We start from the raw sequence: 20,398 nt of genomic DNA, 5'->3' as shown, positions 1-20,398 counted from the left end.
GATGTGGCATTGGAAATATTTTGGAGACAGAGATGATTGGATGTGCTGATGGATTGAATATGGGGTGAAAAAAAGAGTCAAGGATGATTCCAGTGCTTTTAGCTTGATTGGTTATTTTAAGGTTAAATTAATTAATCCATGCAAAACAGTTGGAACAGTGCCTGAAAAGTGCTCTGTGAGGGCCAGCTATCATAGTATTATTGGACAAGATGTGGCGGAAGGCAGTGTTAGCTTCATATTTTTTGCTTATAGTTATTTTCTAAATAATCTGACAAAAGCTAGTACCCTCTGAAGTTTCCTTAGTACCTTCATCTCAGATTGATTTCAGTATTCCAGGCAGTGTCATGAGTACAAGAAACCTCTTTATCCATAAGGAATAGTAATCACTATTTCATAGGACTTTTTTAAGTTACAAAGGGGCACATTTGCATGATTTATAGATGAGTGTTAAAGAATTGGTCACCAGCTTATGCCATTATTGAGAAGTGGTGGAATATCTAAAAGGTAAGGTCTAGTGGGAGGCCTTCTGGTCATTGGAGATATGCCCTCAAGGGAGGCAATGGGACCCAGATCTCTTCCTCTTTCTCTCTTTTGCATCCTGCCAATAAAGTGATTGGATTTGCCCCACTATAACCCCACACCCTGTCATGATACGTTCCTCCCTTGCCACAGATCCAAAAGCAATAGGGTCGACAAAACATGGACTGAAACCTCCAAAACTGTGAGCCAAAATAAATATTTCCTGTATATACATTTGTTATCTTAGGTATTTTGTTTCAGTAATGGAATGCTGACGAACACAACAGATGCTCAGTAAAGGCTATCCCTGACCACCTTCTAGACTCTTGATTTTGAAATTTTCTGTGTCCCAGTAGCATCTGCATCACTTGGGAGCTCTGTTAGAAAGTCAAAATTTTGGCCCCCACAGCAGAGCTACTAAATCAGAATTTGTGTTATTAATAAAATCCCTAAGTGATTCTGTGTATATATTAACATGTAAAAAGCACTGCTCTATAGTTTCAAGGTCATCTATTCTAAGAATCTCTTTAGGTTACAAAGGCTGAGAGAGAAAGACACTCACTTGATTTTTACCCATGAAGTTAATTTTGCCAAGACTCTTAAATCCAAAGCCAGGGTTCTTTGGGCTGACTGTAAACCAGATCTGGATAGCACAAGATGGAGAAAAAGCAAAGAGCCCCTCTTTTGTGAAAGAGTCCACTCTCTGGGAGATAAAGCTGAGTTTTCCACCTGTAACTCTTAATTTGCCTCCTCTGGGAAGAATTAAGAGTTACACAGCACAACTATTTTCATTTTAATCTCACAGATATAAGGACTATAAATTGCTTATGTGTATGTGTGTGTGTGTGTGTATTATTTATATCTAATAAACATGTGTATGTTATATTCTATGTCCCACTCATTGTTCTAATTTTCTTATATTTATTAACCCTATTTTTATATAAACTCATGCACTCCCCAAAATAATCCTAAGGAAGAGATTATTATTGTATCCATTTTATAAATGAATATGTTAAGATACAAAGTGGTTAAACAACTTGCTGGAGGTCACACAACAAGTAAGGAGTATACTTGAAATTACAACTCTGGCAATTCTCTTTCTACGCCTGAGCCCACAACAGCAGTCTAAGTGATGACCACATTCTGGTCTGATTTTTATTTTTTGATACTGGGGTTGAACCCAGAGGTGATTAACCATTGAGCATCATCCCTAGCCCTTTTTACTTTTTATTTTGAGATAGGGTCTCACTAAGTTGCTTAGAGCCTTTCTAAGTTCTCCTTTTTCCTGCACCCCAGTGCCCTTCTATCCTGTATCCCATAGTTTAGCCCTTTTTTGATTTTGTATCAAAGACTTAGTTTTCTTAAGCAATTTTTGTTTCACACAAAATTGAGAGGAAGCTACAGAAATTTTCTATTTACTCATTATCCCCACACAAGCATAGCTTCATGCATTTTATACTGCTTATTGTTCTCTGTGTCTAGTCTGTCCTGTCTAAACCCTCTTCAAGTTCTTCAAGGTCAGGGACAACATCCCAGGATTTCCCCACTGCTGCCAGCGAAATCACAAACTTATAAACTCCCAAAGGGTGATTATTAAATGACCCTTAGAGACTAGATAGTCAACCCTTTTCCCTGTACGGAGACCTAGGGCTCCACAAAGGCGAAGGATGTGCAGAAAGTCAGAGCCAAGTCCAGAAGTCAGTTTTCCTTAATTTTCAGTGGTCTTTCCCCAGATTCAGGTTCTTTCCTCCTCCAGTCAAAAGTTTTCTGAAGCGATTTTTTTTAAGGCAGGATCAGAGCTGGGAAGTAGCTATTCCGTGTGTCTAAAAATCCTTACTTTTGCAACACTAAGTTTGCCTGTCAATCTCCAGCCTTGCTAACTTATGCACAAAACTTTGAAGAGCGGAGCTCCATTTAGCTGCCTCCAACCACTTGACCCTCCCTCCTTTCCCACAGACTGGGCTGAACCAAAGTCCCTGGCCCTCTGCCGTCTCGCCCCCGCTTCAGTCCCAGGAGCTTTGCAACTCCAGCCCAATCAGTGGCTCGGTCACTGTTTACCCCCCAGACTCACAGTGTCCTTTTCGGGGGCGGGGTTTCTTTGCATAGCCACGCCTAGACACATCAGATAATCCAATAGCTGCCCCAGAAACCTCACAGGGGCGGGGGAAGTAGGCTTAGCATGAAAGGAATAGAGGGTGGATTTGATCCGCTGTTGCTACACGTGGATATGAAATGAGTGGAGCGGAGCTTTGATAGCAACGGATTTCATCTACTGTGAGTGTGATATGCTTGCTGGGGACTGAGGGGCAGGGGCTGAGCGGGATGTTTGCTCTGTTGAGGTGCGTTTGTCTGGGAATTCCATTGTTGTGATTGCAAGATCCATCCTTCCATCCGTTACTGGGCACGTGTGGGAGCATACCCTGGAGTGGCAAGCCGACCGGAACCTGTGGCATTTAGGTTTGGAAATACAGGACCAGGTCAGGATTTCCATGCTTGTGTGCTGCAAAGTCAGAATGGTTGGAAAGGCATCCCCTGGCTCTCTACCAGTTCATCCGTTTGTACAGGGAACACTATCTGAAGTGCCAGGAACTTAGGCTGATATTCTTACAGCCTTAGCGAATACCTCGCTGTAAGAGCCTTCTTACTGGACCTGGATGGCCACTGGGAACATGCCCAGACTTGTCAAACCACCTTGAGCATCTGGGCTTGGGAGATAAGGAAGAGGAGGAGGCTGGGAGTTAGCAGAAGGGAGGAGGGGGTGGATCAGATATGTGCAGCATCCCTGAGGGAAGCTAAACTGCTGGCCCACCCACGTGGTCCCTGGGCAAGTCAGGGCTTGTGTAAAGAGCATGCTGGCTCTGTATGGGGGCTTTCAGTCCACCCCCTCACTCGCGCGCCTGGGTTTCACTTGATCCCTCACTCCTGGAAGCTGAGCCCAGGGCAGTGATATTTTGATCCTGCCTCACCCCAAACACTGGCCAAAGCCCAGGCAGCTGTGAGAACTGGGGGGACAAGAAGAGACCCGCCAGAGAACAGGCTGGGAAAATAGACTGAAGGGTCTGATTTGGACAGGTGTTGGTAGCACTGGCCAATGTCATACAGGGTAGCGGGGGTAGAGATGTGTGGAACATCTCCTCTAGATAACTCTCCTGACCCTTCCTTCACTTCAATATTCCTTCAATTTAACTTAACAACCTTATTAAGGACTTACTCTGGGCCATCAAGTTTGAGACAGTGAGAAGTGCAAAATCTAGGCTGTGGCCACTGGGGCTTGTCAGGCTCATCATGGGTACAAGAACCCAAGTAAATATAATAGAATATAGATCTTCAAGGAGTAAAGTGCTCTGAGGTTCTCAAGTAAGGATCCTATCAACTTGAGTTAGAAAAAATCTGAGAACATTTTGGATTGTTTTTTGAAATAATAACACCTGTCAGCACTCCAGAGGCAAACTCTTTGGATTCAGATTCCATCCCCACCATTTATTAACTGGTGTGCCCTTGAACAAACAGAATTACTTCCCCCCTCTGAGCTTTAGTAAACTCCAGGCTAAAGTGGAGATAATAATAGCACCTACCTCATTGGGTTGTTGTGAGGATTAAATGAGATAATCCATGTAAAATACTTGCACATGCTTAGCACAGTGGCTGGCCCAAAATAAGCACTCAATAAATGTTAACTATTATTATTTAAGCTAGACCGTGGAGTACAGATAGGATTTCAACAGGTGGAGAATAGGAGAGAGGGCAGTATAAGCAAAGAAAACAACAGGAACAACTGCTTGAAGACAGGGGAGCTTGGAGCACATGAAAAGAACACCAGCTGAGATGGATTTTAACTTACAATTGAGAGAAAAGTGGAAGTTAAATTTGCCATGTTATATTGGTGGTAAACCACAAAAGACTTTGGATATTTCAGTTTCAAATTTGATTTGGCAGACAGTGGATAGCTATTAAGAATTTCTGAACTAAAGAAAAACAGATATGTACTATAGGAAGAATAATCTTATGAACATAAGTCAGCCATATTGGAATAGAAGAAATCAAGAGGTGGATAAACTATATACAGAGAGGGAACAAGGCCTTGGAGCTTGGTGGCTGTGGGACTGGAAAGGAGGCAGTTCATTTATCAAGGTATCACATAAGTTGAATCTTCAGAAATTTGAAGTTGATAAATTATATGGGCTTAAAAAAGAACAATGTGAGATTCAGAATCTCTTGGATTCTGCTCTCTTCTCTGCTCTTTGAAAGACTCATTCCATTCAAGGAAAGCCTTGACTGTTAAAGGTTTTCCCTTTTGGTAATCTGGACTTGGTTTACCTATGACTTGACCCTAGATGTCCTAATTATTCTCTCTGGGACCACCCAGAGCAGTCTGCTCTTTATCTTCCTTGAGAAGTCTTCAAAGATCGGAAGAGCAGAGGCCAGATTACCTACATTTTCTCTCCCTAGGTCAAAACACTCAAATTGCTTCCATTTCTCACATGACATGGAGTCAAATCAGATATGTGTCTGAGGTTTTGAACTATTTAAATTGGGGTGGTAACACCTTCATAATGATGTGGAACACTGTGAAAGTAACATGATGAGTGAATGTGAGAAAAAAATTATTATGTATGTTTTAAACCATAATCCCAATGACACCTCAACCCAACTAGGGAAGGCAGAGAAATGAAACTTGCCAGATAGTTAGTATGTGTCTGAGCCAAGATTGGAATCACTTTTTTTTTTTAACATCAAGTTTGTTTGTTTGTTTTTTGATTTTCAGTAGCTATTTGGGTTTATGGCCATAGCTAAGCAATTAGATCAGCTCTGGCACTAGAGAAGGAGGCAAGAGGAAGTAAGATCCTCCAATCAATCACCTTATGCCAGCCATTCCTTTGAAAGTTCTCTTGAAACCATTCAAGGAACAAAGTTCCTAGACCCAGGGGAAAGGCCTGTGACTGGCCACATGACTCTCCTTTGATGTCTTATTGACCTCCTCCATTTGAATGCCTTCTAAAGATGGTGAGACATCTTTTGGAGCTATTTTTTCAGAGCTAAAGCTTAATTTTGAAGCAGATGATTTTTTTTTTGCTCTCTTTCTGAAAATCCATGTATTTTCCCTTTGGGAGCTTAACAGGAAGGATATAGGTTATTCTTGCCATCAGTCTATAAAAGGACCGTAACTATTCTGTGCTCCTGGGAGATATGAGGATGGCCATAATCTGTCTTGGATTAGAGTTAACAGTATATATTCTCAATTTCCCCACCAGGCATGATTTGCTACAGGTGGAAACCTCTGGTTTTCCCTCCTGTTACTAAGTTCTAATAGAATTCCTAGCATAGAAGGCACTTATCAAGTGAGTTTTGAGTGACTCGACATCCTGGAGTGTTAACAGGTATTATGTCCCCCAAGTATCCCCCAAAGTCATCATACCATTCTCACAAATAAAAGAATTGCCATGTAATATATGGTGGAATTAAGCAGTAACATGTCATTGCTTCCAGGAGGTTGTTAGTCACCATGGTGGATGAGCCAAAAGAGTGGGCAGCACTGCTTCCCTTCCATGAGCCACCTTTCCCTGACCCAGTCCACCCTTTGGATTTGTTCTGTTTAGGGTAAAATGAGCCAATGTTAGGTTGTGGGTGTGAAGACAAGAAGCTGAAGCCTTGGAAACATGGTCACTGAGTAATCAATCCAGAAGCTCGGCCCATTTCTCTCTTTATGTATGGGAAATAAACAAGCCACTGGGCCTGAACATGGAGACTTGGATTTTAGTCCCAACTCTGCCACTAACCAATTATGTGACTTTGGGAAAATTCTATTCCTTCTCTAAGCCTCAGTTTCTCCATCTGGACCATAAGGGAATTGAGTTAGTTTATACTGAAGAATCCTTTTAGAATTCTGTGACTCTATATTTCTAATTGTTTAATAGTTTGAAAAGTTTAAACAGTTTTCAAAGAGAAGGAAAAAATATATTAGAATGTGCTGTTTTGTGAGTACTGAGCTGCCTGTTACTAAAGGAGTTCAAGCAGAAATAGATGGGATTCCTTTACTGCATGACAAGCAGCTGGGACTAAGAAGAGTTTTAAACTCACTTTGACTCTAGATTGTCAGAGGCTGGAAATTATTTCAGAGAATGTGTATTTACATATGAAACAACAAGTTTCTTCTTTTCAGTTTCACCTTACCCTCTCAAACTCACTGTGTTGTATTTCTTTCTTCCTTAGACTTCTTTTTAAAGGGCAATAAATATTTTGGCAGAAGTATCACATCCTGTACAAATAGGTCTCATTCTATGGGTTTATTCACCATGTCTTACCATAAGGATGTTTGTTGCTCTGGGTTTTATGCAAATACCCTCCTTCTTTAGGATGTTTCATTCCCTGGCCTATGAGGAAGGTATGGAATAAATGAATTTGGATTGTTAGGGGGGAAAGGGGATTGTTTTTATTGCTATATTCAGAGAGATACAATTATTCTAGATTGCTTGGTAAATTAGGGTGGAGACAATGTGGGGCAAGACCAAAAAATTAATAGAAATCAGAAATTAGAACACTCGACTGAATTTTGTCCAGTTCCCAGCTTTGCAAAGAAATGAATTCAAGTCCCAGCTGGGACAACTCAGCCAAAAGCCTCCTTGGGAAGTTAATGAATCTCCACTCCCAGTACTGCTGGTGGAGTAACTAATTTTTGATGATACAATAATTTCATGGTGTCTTATGGTGGTCAGTACACAAATAAGTGACTCACTTTGGCTAGGGTGACAGTAGAGCAAAGTGGAGGCTTTGAGTTTTGGCTAAATGTTGGTCTGGCCTGAGGCTTGTCTCCAGTGCCCTTTGCTCCCAAGTTCTGGGTGGGATAATAACAACAATCATAGCAACTCCTCACATGTGTAACACAATCAGGAGTTTCCAGAGTACTCTCACATACATTATCTCATTTTTCCCTGGAACATCATCCAGGGTATTTTTGGTGTCTTTGCTCCCACTAGGGAAGATTGTCTCAGCAATCATTAAAAGGATATTTCTCCTTATAATCAGCTCAAAGTTTATTGGTCTTAATTTCATCCCATTTGTTTTGTTAATTATGTCTATATTTTCAGTTGCACAATTCTTTTTCTCCTTTTAAAAAGTCTTTTTCACTCATTGCCAGATTCTAACCAAATATTTATGTATTTTAGCTTTTACTTTTACTTAATTTACAGTGCTCAGCTCCATTTGTCTTTTGAGGTTTGTGCTTTCTTTGCAGTGTGTGTGTGTGTGTGTGTGTGTGTGTGTGTGTGTGTGTGTATTTTGAAAAAGAAGCACTTGACTCATATGGTTAGTGTTTGCCTTTGGTGAGTGAAAATGGACAGTTCAATTGGTTATTAATTCTTTCTGTACTGTGACAACTTCTTTTAATATGATTATTTTTTTCTTTTCTCCCCCAGCTGGGACATTACTTCTCACTTTGTACACTGGAATAAAAGACACAGCAAACAGGTGAGGTTTCTTTAATTTTGCACCAGCTCCCTTCATTTACCCTTGTTGTTATGCTAATCCTGATTTAGCTGGACCAGATGTTACTATCACTAACAGTTAAAATTCTTCAGCCATTTGGAAATAGAGAGTGAAACCTGTTAAAAACTGTAGTAACCACCTCTGAGTTATTTCTATTCCAGGCACATATTTTAGCATACTTGAACATAAAAATGCAATTTACTTTCATCACACACACACATGAAGTAAACTTAAAATAACACATCTCCAGTCCTGAACACTCCTTCACCTCCTTATATTCACAACAGCTGACACTATTTCTTACCCTACTTTCTTCAAAGTTTGTCATTTACTATCTTTATTATCCTGTCCCGTTTCTGTTCTTTCTTCCCTGTCTTACCCTACTTGTTTACCAATCGTTATTCCTCTTCTAGAATCAAATATGGGTGTCACTCAATGTTTTGTTCTTAGCATTCTTCTTTACCCACCTGATCCTCTGCCAAAATTTACCTAGGCCAGTGGTGTGTGTGTGTGTGTGTGTGTGTGTGTGTGTGTGTGTGTGTGTGTGGCTGGGGATTGAACCCAGGGCTTTGTGCATGCAAGGCAAGCACTCTACCAACAGAGCTATATCCCAATCCCAAGGCCAGTGGTTCTTAAACCCCCAGAGGTTTTGATTTATTAAATCTTGGGAACTGGTATTTTTAAAAAAGTCTCACAGAATTGATTTCTGATATGAAGTCATGAGCAAGCATGACTATTCTGGTCTTATACACATGACTTGTCTGTAACTCCAAACTATATATGTTCTGTATACTGGACATGACCATTGCAATGTTCTTCTGTCCCCTCCAACTCTTCATACTTAGTAAGATTGAAAAACAGTGTATTACCTTTTCTCCTACCAAGCAAGTCCCCCACAATCTTTATGACCCTGGGATTCTTATGGTTTCCCATCCAGCAACTCCCAGAAATTTCTCTAGCTAATATCTTTTTCTTGGTGCTCACTTTGTAAGGCCTATATCTTCTAATGCCACTTCCTCTCTATTTCTATTGCTACCACCCTTGTCCTGGCCCTCTTATCTAAGGCTTGGATCCGTAATCCTGTCAAACCATTATTTAAAGCACAATCAGATTAGTATTCAAAAATGCATTTTTTTTTGGCCCACACAAAATATCACTGAAGAAAAATTAAATTTCAGTGAAGGCTGGGAAGATCTCTATTCCCTATTTTAGTTCAATACTACCTTGGAAAGCATGTCTCATTCATAGGCCCTAAATTATCTTTGAATACTTCTTACTAACTAAATAAACTTAATACTTTTTATCTGAAACTCATTTTTTCTCTCTTTGTAAGTATGTTAATTGGTGATAATAATCCTTAGTTTCCTCCTTGGGTTATTGTGAAAGTCTGTTAAGTAAATCAATATGAAACCCCTCATGAACTGTGAAATATTTCACTCAGGCAGAAGATTGTAACCTTTATTCTGTAGATTTCCACCATTTGCTCATCAAACCAGTATTTATTTAGTGTTCTATATGCCATGTACTGTTCTAATCACCAAATATGAAGTAGTGAACATGGCAGGCATCCCATCTCATGGTGTTTACATTCTAGTTAGGGAAAGCACAAACAATAAAAATAATCAAAATATTTGACAGGCCAGAGGGTCATAAGTGCTATAGGGGATAATAAAACAGGAAAGGGGGATAAGTAGTATGGTAGGAAGTTGCAATTTTAAAATAGTGGTCAGAAAGGCCTTACCAAGATAATGTTACAAGGACAAAGAACTGAAGAGGTTGAGGGCACTGGTCATGGGCAAGGATATTCCTGGCTTGAGCAGGTGTGACGGGCCTAAGGTGAGAGCATTCCTAGCAAATTTGAAGAATAGGAAGGTGGCCAGCATGCCTGCAGTGAAGAAAGTAAGGAGAGCAGGGGTCAAAGAAGTAATTGAGGAAGTTGAGGTAAGCAAATTGTCTAAGGCCTCAACATTCATTGGGCACTTGACTTTTATGAGTGGAAGTAGGAGTTGCTAATGGAATTATAAGTTGGAGATGACATGATGTAGCATATTTTAAAATATTCATACCACCTTCATCCCCTTTACCTTTCTCATTTTTTAGACCCCTGAAAAAATGGGTATGACACAGGTTACTTCTCCATAGAATTCCTTCTGTTATATGGGGGATGGGTAAACCTTTTATGACTGCACCTTATATTCAGACAAAACAGACGTGGTCAGACCCAAAGGAGTTTCCTTATCAATATAATAGATTTAACTTTAACTACACATGAGAATCACTTGGGGAGCTGTATAAGTTCCAGATCTTCAGGTCACACTCCAGACTAATCACATCAGATTCTCAGGGTTGAATCCCAAGTATCAGTATATTCTGGAGCTCCCAAGATGCAGCAAATAGCAAGCACCACTGGTTTAAGAGATTGGCTAAGCAAGCTCCCTCATGTTACAAACAGGAACCTCAGACCTGGCATTGGGTAGTCATATGCTCCTGATGGCAGAGCTGGGCCTGGGACCATTCACCATACTGACTTGAAACAGGAAATATAAAATTCACGAACAATGGGGCTGGAAGAAGATGTTTGGTAGTTTGGAAGTAGCTCATGAACAAGAGAAAGTTGGGATAGGAGTGACTGTTGGCCAACCCAGAAAGGGGAAGGCTGACAGCCACCAATAAATGGTAAAGCAACATCTGGCTGATAGGCCCAACATCTGAAAATGATGAAGGCATTGTACTGATAAGAAATTTGATTTTCAAGAAAGGAGTATCCTCAAGGCCAGGTGGAGCAACTGCCTTGATTTTGCCAGTCCTGTGCATGTGGGTGGGTGAGTGGGCTCACAGGAGAGGAATGGGCAGGGCATGGACCAGCTGCTGTCTTCCTCACCCTTTCTAATCCCAGACCTTCTGCACTGTCCAGGCAAAGCAAATATCCTGAAGTCCTGAGTTCTTAATTTAGATTTGTCATCCTGTTCTGCCTACCCATCCTAGATAGAGAGGGCATGTTTCACTCCATAGGCATGTGTGCAAGTTGAGAAGAGCAGCAGCCGCAAGCTGTGGCCAGAGGCAGCTGCACCCCCAGCGCCTGAGCACCTCACATCCAGCAGAAACTTGGCCAGAAGCAATTATTCAGGGCACAATGAGCTAATGTGGGGATTATCATTAATGTCAGCCTCATTGCTTCTCCTCTTTCCTGTCTGCTACATTCTTACTCTTCTAGGTTATCTTTTGGGGAACCAGGACAGAGGTAATGGGCAGGGACAGCATCCACATGACAAAGGCCAAATAAAGATACACTAGTCATGTGGCCACTTGTCAGCTCTCCTGATATATATAATTAACCAGATAGGTTTGGATTAAACAAAACATTACACTTAAAGACACATAAAAGAATATTCATTGCAGCTTTCATTTTTTCTTTTTCTTTTTCCTTTTTTTATATTTTGGGGCTAACTTAGACAAGATGTATTGGAATAGTATAGGATAATTCACAATATTAAACAAAAAATGGATGAACCATCATTTCTAAAAAATGAGATCTAATTCACATATTACAAAAATTATCCTTTTTAAGTGTATAGAGTTTACTCAGTTTACTCAGTTTTTGTAATTCATACAACCATCATACAACCATTACTCCTCTCTAATCCCAGGTCATTTTATCACTACATAAGAAATTCACATCCATTAATCACTCATTCCTTCCTTCCTCTAATCCCTAGAAAACACTAAATCTACTTCCTTTCTATGGATTGCCTATTCTGAACTTTTTATATAAATGAAATCATATAATATTTGCCCTTTTGTGTGTGACTTCTGTCACTTAGCAAAATGTTTTCAAGTTTCATCCACATTATTGCACCTATTAAGCACTTTATGTTTAGTTTAGTTTAGTATAGTTTTGTTGCACAGGGAATGAACCCAGGGGTGCTTAACCACTGACCTACATCCCCATCCTTTTTTTTTTTTTTAGTTTTGAATTTGACACAGGGCCTCACTAAGTTGCTGAGGCTGGCTTTGAATTTTTGATCTTCCTGCCTCAGCCTCCTGAGCCTCAGGGATTATAGGCATGAGCTACTGTGCCTGGCTTTGTGGATTTTCACTTTTGCTGAATAATTTTTCATTGCATGGATAGACCAAGTTTTGTCTATCTGCTTATCATTTTAATTGACATTTGGGGATTTGTCTGCTTTTGTCTATTATGAATAATGCTTCTAGGAATATTCCTATATGAATTTAACATGTGCTTTCAATTCTTTGGGGTTTATACTTAGGAATGGAATTGATGAGTCATGTAGTAACTCTATATTTAATACTTTGAGAAAGAAAAAAATATACATTTTCTAAAGGGGTAGCACCATGTTACATCTCACAAGACTTATATCAGGGTTCCAATTTCTCTACATCCTTTACAACAACACTTCTTTGTCTAATCTTTTTATAGCCAGCCTAGTGCACATAAAGTGATACTTTCTTGCAGTCTTAATTTTTTAATCTTTATTTATTTTTATGTGGTTCTGAGGATCGAACCCAGGGCCTCATGTGTGTGAGGCAAGCACTCTACCACTGAGCCACAACCCTAGCCCTCTTGCAGTTTTAATTTGTGTTCCCCTTATTATTAATGATACTGAGCATATTTTCATAGGCTGATTGGCATTTTTATATTTCTTGGATTAACATCTGTTTCAATACTTTACCCACTTTAAATTGTGTTGTCTGTGTTTTAGTTGTAAGTGTTCTTGGTATATTCTAGTTGCAAATCTCCTATCAGGTACAGGATTTGCAAATTTTTGTTTCCCATTGTGTGAGTTATCTTCTAATTTCTTTTCACTTTTTATTTTCTAAACATTTTATTAGTATTTTAATTAGAATACATTAACTATAAATATTAATGATGTTCAGTGTGATATTTCAACACATGTAAACAGTGTCAACTAATCAAATCCAGCCACTCATTATGTCATCTTTCCTCCTCATTCCTAATATCTTTATAGTGTCCTTTGAAGCAGAAAAGTTTTGAATTTTTGAATTCTAAATTTAAGCATAATTTTTTTTCTTTTTTTTCTTGTGCTTTTGGTGTTATAGCTAAGAAACTATTACCTAATCCAAGGTCATAAATATTTACACTTATATTTTCTTAGAAGAAAACAATTACAAATTACAGAATTTTTAAATGTTTCTTACTAGAAAAGCTTTATAATCCAGAAATAAGGGTGTATATTGTATTATTTAATTTATATGGAGTTCAAGGTCAGGTAAAAATAATCATAGTGACAGAAACCCAGAGGAGTAATTACCTGGAGATGGGGTTGACTGGAAAAGGGGCTTGAGGGTGGCTGGCTGAGATAATGTAAAGTTCTGTATCTTTATCTGTGTAGTGTTTCCATGAGTATATGCATATGTAAAAATGTATAAGTTTGCTTCATATTTTATGGATATATGTGGTATGTTAATAAAAAACAGTCCTAGTATGTGACCTACATGAAGTTTCTAGAGCACTTCCACATTATCCGTGATGTCCAAACTACTCTTAAATATTATACAGGTAGGATAGAAATATCCCCATTTTATGGATGAAGAAACTGAGTGAGCTTCCCAAACTTCAGCGGGGAATTTCTGTTGAGGATAGAGTTGGAATTCCTATCATAAACCATAGACTTTTGTCCACTGCAACTATGTGGGCTTTGTTCATTATCATTTCCTTTGTCTGTTCTTTTATTGAGTTGTTGGCAAGTTAGAGGCAGTTTTTCAAGATGTAACTGCAAACAGTACAGTTAAGTGAGTGGAAGTCTTCGCAGATGAACTCTAGAATGTATCATACTCAAAGGGAGGAGAAAATTGATGCCTGACCCTTACCTTATTTCCCTGCCCCACACTAATGTAGTGATAGAAATAATAGAAGGAGAACAAAATCAGATGTCAGAGTTGGAGTGAAAAAAAATTTTTGAGCCTCAGATTGTAGAAGTGGGAGGGATTGTTCTGTTGAAAATGATCTGCTGTTCAACAGAGTCTCTAATGACATCCTCACTTATCTATAAATCAAATTTTATTTCTTTTGCACTTTCATTTCAAAGGCAATTGTCTCAGAAAGGTTTTAAAACTCTTTTCAACCAAGTTCACCCTGTACAAAATATCTTGATCAAAAATATCCAGAAAATACTGAGAACAATGTTCCTTTTAGTCAAAGTGACTTAGGTACTGAAGGTATTATGGGGAATCTTGTCCTTAAGCTTTAAGTCACTAATGGTAGCAGTTAGTAAGGAGGAAGATGCTATAATGACACTAGTGTCTTAGGCATGGTCTTGGTGCTCCAGCTTCGTGCTTTGTGCTGGGGTGGGTCAATGTAAAAGAAATGGACGCCTTTCCCTTTTCTTCCCTACAAATCTGAAGAGAGGCCAGTGTACATTGCTCATAGTGTAACCCCACCCTTCTGAAGGGGATAGGGAAAAGGGCCCCTCTAAACCAGGGAAGATTGGGAAGAGAACCTACTAATTATCAATTGTCTCATAAGTGCCAAGCCCTATACTAGGTCCTTTAACATGCATTATTGCATTTAATCCTCTAGAATAATCTATAAGGAAGGTATTATTTCATTTTATTTTTTACCTTTCGAAATGCTTTTTTTTTTAATTTGTGGAAACTATTATTTTAAATTGCCATTTTTACAGATGAAGAAACTGATTCCATGAAAGATGGAACCATTTTTTTGAGGACACATGACTACTAAATTGTAGAGTTGGAATTCAAACACAAGTCTGCATGTCACTAATTCAGATCTTTGCTTTTTTCTTTTGATAGAATTATTAATCATTGTTTGAAATGATTAATTTTCAAATTATCTGTGAGAAAAAAATATCTAGGTGACTAAACACATGTGCATCTTTTACCATAGTCCTAGAAACAAAGCACACTGACAAGCTAACAAATAATAAGGACTGTTGAGGTACCACTCTTCCAGGTACTGGATATGAAATGGTCTCTACTCTGGGAATTTTATAGGTCTGTCTACAATGCCAACTTAGAAGTTTGTGGGATTTAGCTGCATCTTTGGTGATACTCTAGAAGAATACCTAGCTATAGATACATGAGCAGCTGATTTTTCAAAACCTATTTATTCTTTGTTCTTTTTCTTAAAATGAAAAGGCAGTTACATTTGTTGCAAGATACTGCTGACCACTGGGAAAAACTTGATATAAATTCTCACATTGTCCCAGGATAGTGAAATTTAACCCCTATTAGGCAGTTTTACCCATATGCCAACTTCTTCAGAATTGTCCAAGATCCATGTGATTTTATTCTCTTTAATAAAGGCAATTTCTTAAGCTTCTAACACAAGACAAATTAATTTATATGGTTTGAATTAAATGTTTGACAAAAAGGAGAGGAAAATAAGTTTTTTTATGTATTCCCTAATTCCTTTGGGGATTTGGCAATCAGCCCATTTTACCTAGGGAGAATCCCAAAACCAGAGTTATAGGGCTGTGTTAAGGTTCATGTTTATTAGGTAGGTAGGTGTCTTGAAACCAAACCAATAGTTTGCCCCAGACATTCCAAGGCCAGCAGCAGCTACCATGAAGATTTCAGATGCCTGTTTGAGAGCTTATCTCAAAAAGTGGGTTGTTTTTTGGGCTCCTGCCAATATTTTCCTGTTTTTCTGGGCAAGAAAAGGATACAGAAGAGATTTCCAGACCAGTATGATGACTTTATTCCCATGGTGCTGAAATACCTTGTCATAAGACTATATGAGACCAATGATGATTTTTGTGCTCAATGAGAAAGGTGGGTAGTAAGGAGAGGGGAGCGTGCCTCCAGAGGCTAACACTATGGGCAAAGTTATCAAACAAAAACAGGAGAGGATATCTTGTGCAAAAATGGATTGGATTTTGTAGGCCAATTCCCTATAAATGAAAGAGTGGGAAAGAATAGCCCACTCCACATAGAGAAAAGTTTTACTGAAGCAAAAATGTTAGTCAGGATGTCTTACTCCTTCTCCATTGAAGACTCTTAGAGGAGTGTTGGCCTTTTTTAGGTACACATGTGCTGTCTTTTCTGATGAAGTACAAATTCAGGACTTTCAGTATTTGAGAAACCACCTGAAATTCACCATGGTATTCAATGAGTGCACAAAGGGACCTGAGAACACCTTGATCTTTAAGAAGGAAAGGCCTCACTTATTAATAGTTTTAGCCACATTCATTAAAATTCCTCTTTGTAGAAGACTACCTGTCTGAATACTTAACTGTGTCTTATTTTGTATAGTTCTTTAAGGCCTTCAGGATATTTTGATGAACCTGAGCTCATTTAATCCCCTCAAGAGATATTTAATTGAGGTAAGGAATATACTGTGCCTTTTACTCAGATTAAGTAACTGAGGCCAGAAAAGATGAAATAATTCATTCAGATTATAGGTTGAAATGAAAGAGTCAAGTATGTTGATTGACCTTTTCACCTTGCTTGGGAATCTCCATTTTAGTGCTAAAAAGCTCATGTCCTGGGAAACCTCTTAGTCCTGGGTAAACAAGGGTTATCCTTATCCTATAGACAAGATTAAAATCCATACATGTCAAATATAAGTACAATTCAAGTGCTATTGCCCTAGGCCATCTCTCATCTCTCTTCTAACATATCTCTGTTAAAATAATGTTCTGTTCTCTCTACACCTTAGTGCACAAGGATATTTGCATGATGGGTCATCTTCCCCTCCCTTTCTACCTAGGACAGGAGCAATGGCAGCTAATGGTCCTCAGAAGTACTGAAGACACTGTTGGCAAAGGAGGACCATGTTTTAGGATTTCCATCCATAAAATAAAGATGACAATCCTTACACTGATTCACTCACAGGGATTAATGTACAGATTAAATAATAAAGTATAATAATAACAGATGTAAATACTTTCCATACTATTAAAACACACATCAGAGATTGCAGTGTTTATGTCCCCCTGCCCAGACATAAGCCAACTACTTGTGTTATTCTATTTACCAGTTCAGTTCTTGGTAACATCACAACTGTGAAACTCTGGGAAAGTTCTTTGGCCTCTGTGCCTCAATTTCCTCATCTGAAAAATAGAGCAAATAATGATCTCTTATACAATTACTTAAGAACTGAACTATTACGTATAAAGCATTTAGAAGATTTAGAGCTATATAAGCATTAGATGTTTTGTGCTGGCCTTCTTAGTCCCTCTAACTAAGAACATGAGATTAGATAACCAGAAGTCAAGCATCATGGAAGCCACAACTTATCTTGCTATTCCTTCCCATTATCTTCCTAGTTCTTGTGTTCTGTACCTACAGCCTTCTTACCATGGATTGCCAAGAAAATGAATACCAGGACCAATGGGGACGGTGCGTCACATGCCAACAGTGTGGTCCTGGACAAGAGCTCTCCAAGGTAAGTCCTCCAAATTAGTATACTGTTTTTTGACATCTTAGTAATCAGTCTCTCAACTTAGAGGGACCAAGATTAGGAGAGTCATTCTCAGCTATGACTGATCCAGTTCAGCAGATAAGACATGAAATCCAGAGAGTATGCATCAGTAGTCATTGTTTAGCAGGAAGTTAGCTAGAGGATCAGGTTATATGAGATAATAAGGTATATCTCAATATGAGATGGAATGCAGAGGCTCAGAAGGATCATTAAGCATTAGAGAAATCTGACAACTAAAGAAAGAACTACCTACTTGGTATTCAGGAGCCAGATATTAGGTCTTGAGAATGGGAGTAGAAAGAAGAACCACAAAGGCTAAAGTGTATCCTCTGTCTAGAGGGTCTGGGTTACTGAGAAGGCTACACAAAAGAGGATTCAGGATTGAGGAAACAGAAGAACTCTAGCATTCGAAATAGAGGTAAAATCACAACAAAATGACCAGCAAAGCAGAGATGATAAGTGCAAGGATGGAGTTGTTCAATTGTTCCTGCTGTTAGGTCTCTTGTTGGTCCCTGAACTAGGGGTGATATTAAATTTGAGCTTCAGCTAGAGACTGGGAGAAAATAGCCAGTAGTTTTTCTAGACTCACATTGTGTTTTATGCAAACATGGTTGTTGGCACCATAGATATGCACAATAGACAAATGTGTTTTCTCTCATGAACCTTGGATTTGTATTAGTGATACAAATAAAATTGAGATACATATATAGATAAATAAAGAATATAGACCTGAATCTATGACAAGAATTAAAGTAGCATGATTTAATACTAAGTGACTAGGTGGCCAGGGAAGGACTCCCTAAGCCTATGCTTTTTGGTAAGAGGATATGGCTAGTGTAGTCCTAAGATGAAAATGAGCAGGGTATGTTCAGGGAAGAAGGTTTATACATCTATTGTATGTTGAGTGAGAGGGACAGTTGTATATAGTGAGAGAGGGGGACATATTAGTAAGAATATATGGGGACCTGAAGTCTATGATGAGAAATTATCTTTTTTCCTAAGTGCACTAAGAACGCTTTGGAGGGTTCTGAATAGGAGAGTAGCATAATCCTATGTCTGAAAGAAAATAAAGTGATTATATAGCCCACATTCTTCCTACCTCTGTACTTAAAAAAATAAAGAGAATAAAGCTCAGGTATATCAAGGGTAAAAACATTAATTCTAATTTTATTTATTTTTATTATTAGAGATTTATTTATTTTTATTATTAGAGATTTCCAGTTAAACACATTAGTTGGGTTCATTTTTACAAAATCATATATGTAAGGTTTTTTTATTTCAATCCCTATTCCGTACTATATTTCCTTCTCCTCCTCCCTACCCCTACTGTATTTCCTCTGCTGTAACAAACTTCCTTTCACTCATTTTTTTTTGATATTTTCTACATATATGTAAAGGTGAAATTCTCTTTGGTACATTTATGTATGTATATAATGTAATTTTGTTAAAATCATTCGATATTTCCACCACTTTCCTTTTCTTCCTCCTTCCCTCTCTTTACATATGAGATTGTGTCCCACAGTGGATGCCCCCATAGTCAATAAAGGGATTCAAGGACCAAGGAAAGTCCACCAGAAGTTAGGACGTGCTGGATATTAGAATGGATTCAATGGAAGAAGCTGCTTGCCTTGACAAAAATCTATTTCAAATACCTTCAAAACTCATGATAAAAAGCCTTACAAATTTTGATGTCATGTACATGACCATTAATTTAAAAGCCATCCATATTTGCAAAGATGAACTTCTTTAAGGGAAAAAAATATATCTGTCAAACTGCTCTTACCAAGTGCTTAGAAAAGAAGCCCACCATGAAATGTACATTTGATTCAGCACCTCTATGACATTTACTTCAGTAGCACAAGAAAGCTATAGAAGAAGAATGAATTGTAATTTAAATGCTCCGCTAAAAGCTTTATATATAAATAGCTTCTACCTGTCTAGTAGTTTGTACTGTCTAAGGATCTCTCATGTGCATTACCTTATTTGCTTTTACAACAGTCCCATCAAGAAGGTATTATAAGCCCCATTTTATAGAAGAGACCACCAACATTCAAAGAGGTTGTGTGACTTGTACAAAATCACAATAGTACAGCGAAAATAAAAATATAAACTTTGGAGCCAGATACACCTGAACTTGAGTCCCATCTTTGCTGTGGGCAAATGATTTTGCCTATGAACAAAACAGGGTGTTATAAGTTGAAATAATATATTTATCAAAAGAAGACTTACAAATGGAAAATATATATATAAAAATGCTCAACATGGGCTGTAGTTGTAGCTCAGTGATAGAGCACTTGCCTTGCAAGTGTGAGGCACTGGGTTTGATCCTAGGACCACATAAAAACAAATAAAGGCATTGAGTGCATATATACAACTAATTTTTTTAAAGGCTCAACATCACTAATCATTAGGGAAATGTAAATAAAAAATATGGTGAGATACACTATCTCAGTAAGAATGGCTATTATCAAAATGACTCAAGAAGCTGGGCATGGTGGTGCACGGTTGTAATTCCTCAACTCTGGAGGCTGAGGCAGGAGGATCATGAGTTCAAAGCCAGCCTCAGCAACTTAGAGAGGCACTTAGCAACTCAGCGAGTTCCTGTCTCTAAAATGAAATACAAAATAAGGCTGGGGATGTGACCCAGTGGTTAAGTGCCCTTGGGTTCAATCCCTGGTAACCCTCCCCCCCCAAAAAAAAAGACTCAAGATAGAAAGTGCTGGCAATAATGTGAAGAAAAGAGGACCTTGCACACTGCTGTTAGGAATAAATATTAGTACAGTTTGAAATTATTTACAAATGGAAAAATTAGCATATGATCCAACTACTGGCTATATATCCAAAAGAAATAAAATCAGTATGGTGAAAAGGCATTTGCACTTCAATGTTTACTGTAGCACTAGGCATAAGAGACAAGAAATTGGAAACAACCTAAGTGTCCATCATCTGACGACCAGATAAAGAAAACGTGCT

The 20,398-nt window shown here is 38.5% G+C and overlaps 1 protein-coding gene across 1 annotated transcript in view; it reads left to right on the top strand.

Annotated features, from left to right (window-relative positions):
• Positions 1 to 2,686: 2,686 nt before the first annotated feature.
• Positions 2,687 to 20,398, top strand: part of Eda2r (ectodysplasin A2 receptor) — a 34,057-nt gene continuing 16,345 nt past the window's right edge. Inside the window, exons 1-3 of the mRNA XM_040282161.2 lie at positions 2,687 to 2,793; positions 7,932 to 7,983; positions 17,293 to 17,389. Coding sequence (XP_040138095.1) covers positions 17,303 to 17,389 — 87 coding nt within the window. The 5' untranslated portion in view covers positions 2,687 to 2,793; positions 7,932 to 7,983; positions 17,293 to 17,302. The remainder of the gene's footprint in view (positions 2,794 to 7,931; positions 7,984 to 17,292; positions 17,390 to 20,398) is intronic.

Source organism: Ictidomys tridecemlineatus, chromosome X (assembly GCF_052094955.1).
Source record: "Ictidomys tridecemlineatus isolate mIctTri1 chromosome X, mIctTri1.hap1, whole genome shotgun sequence".
NCBI classification, from domain to species: Eukaryota; Metazoa; Chordata; class Mammalia; order Rodentia; family Sciuridae; genus Ictidomys; species Ictidomys tridecemlineatus.
The sequence above is the reverse complement of the archived record's forward strand: the minus strand, read 5'-3'. Positions and strand labels throughout refer to the sequence as shown.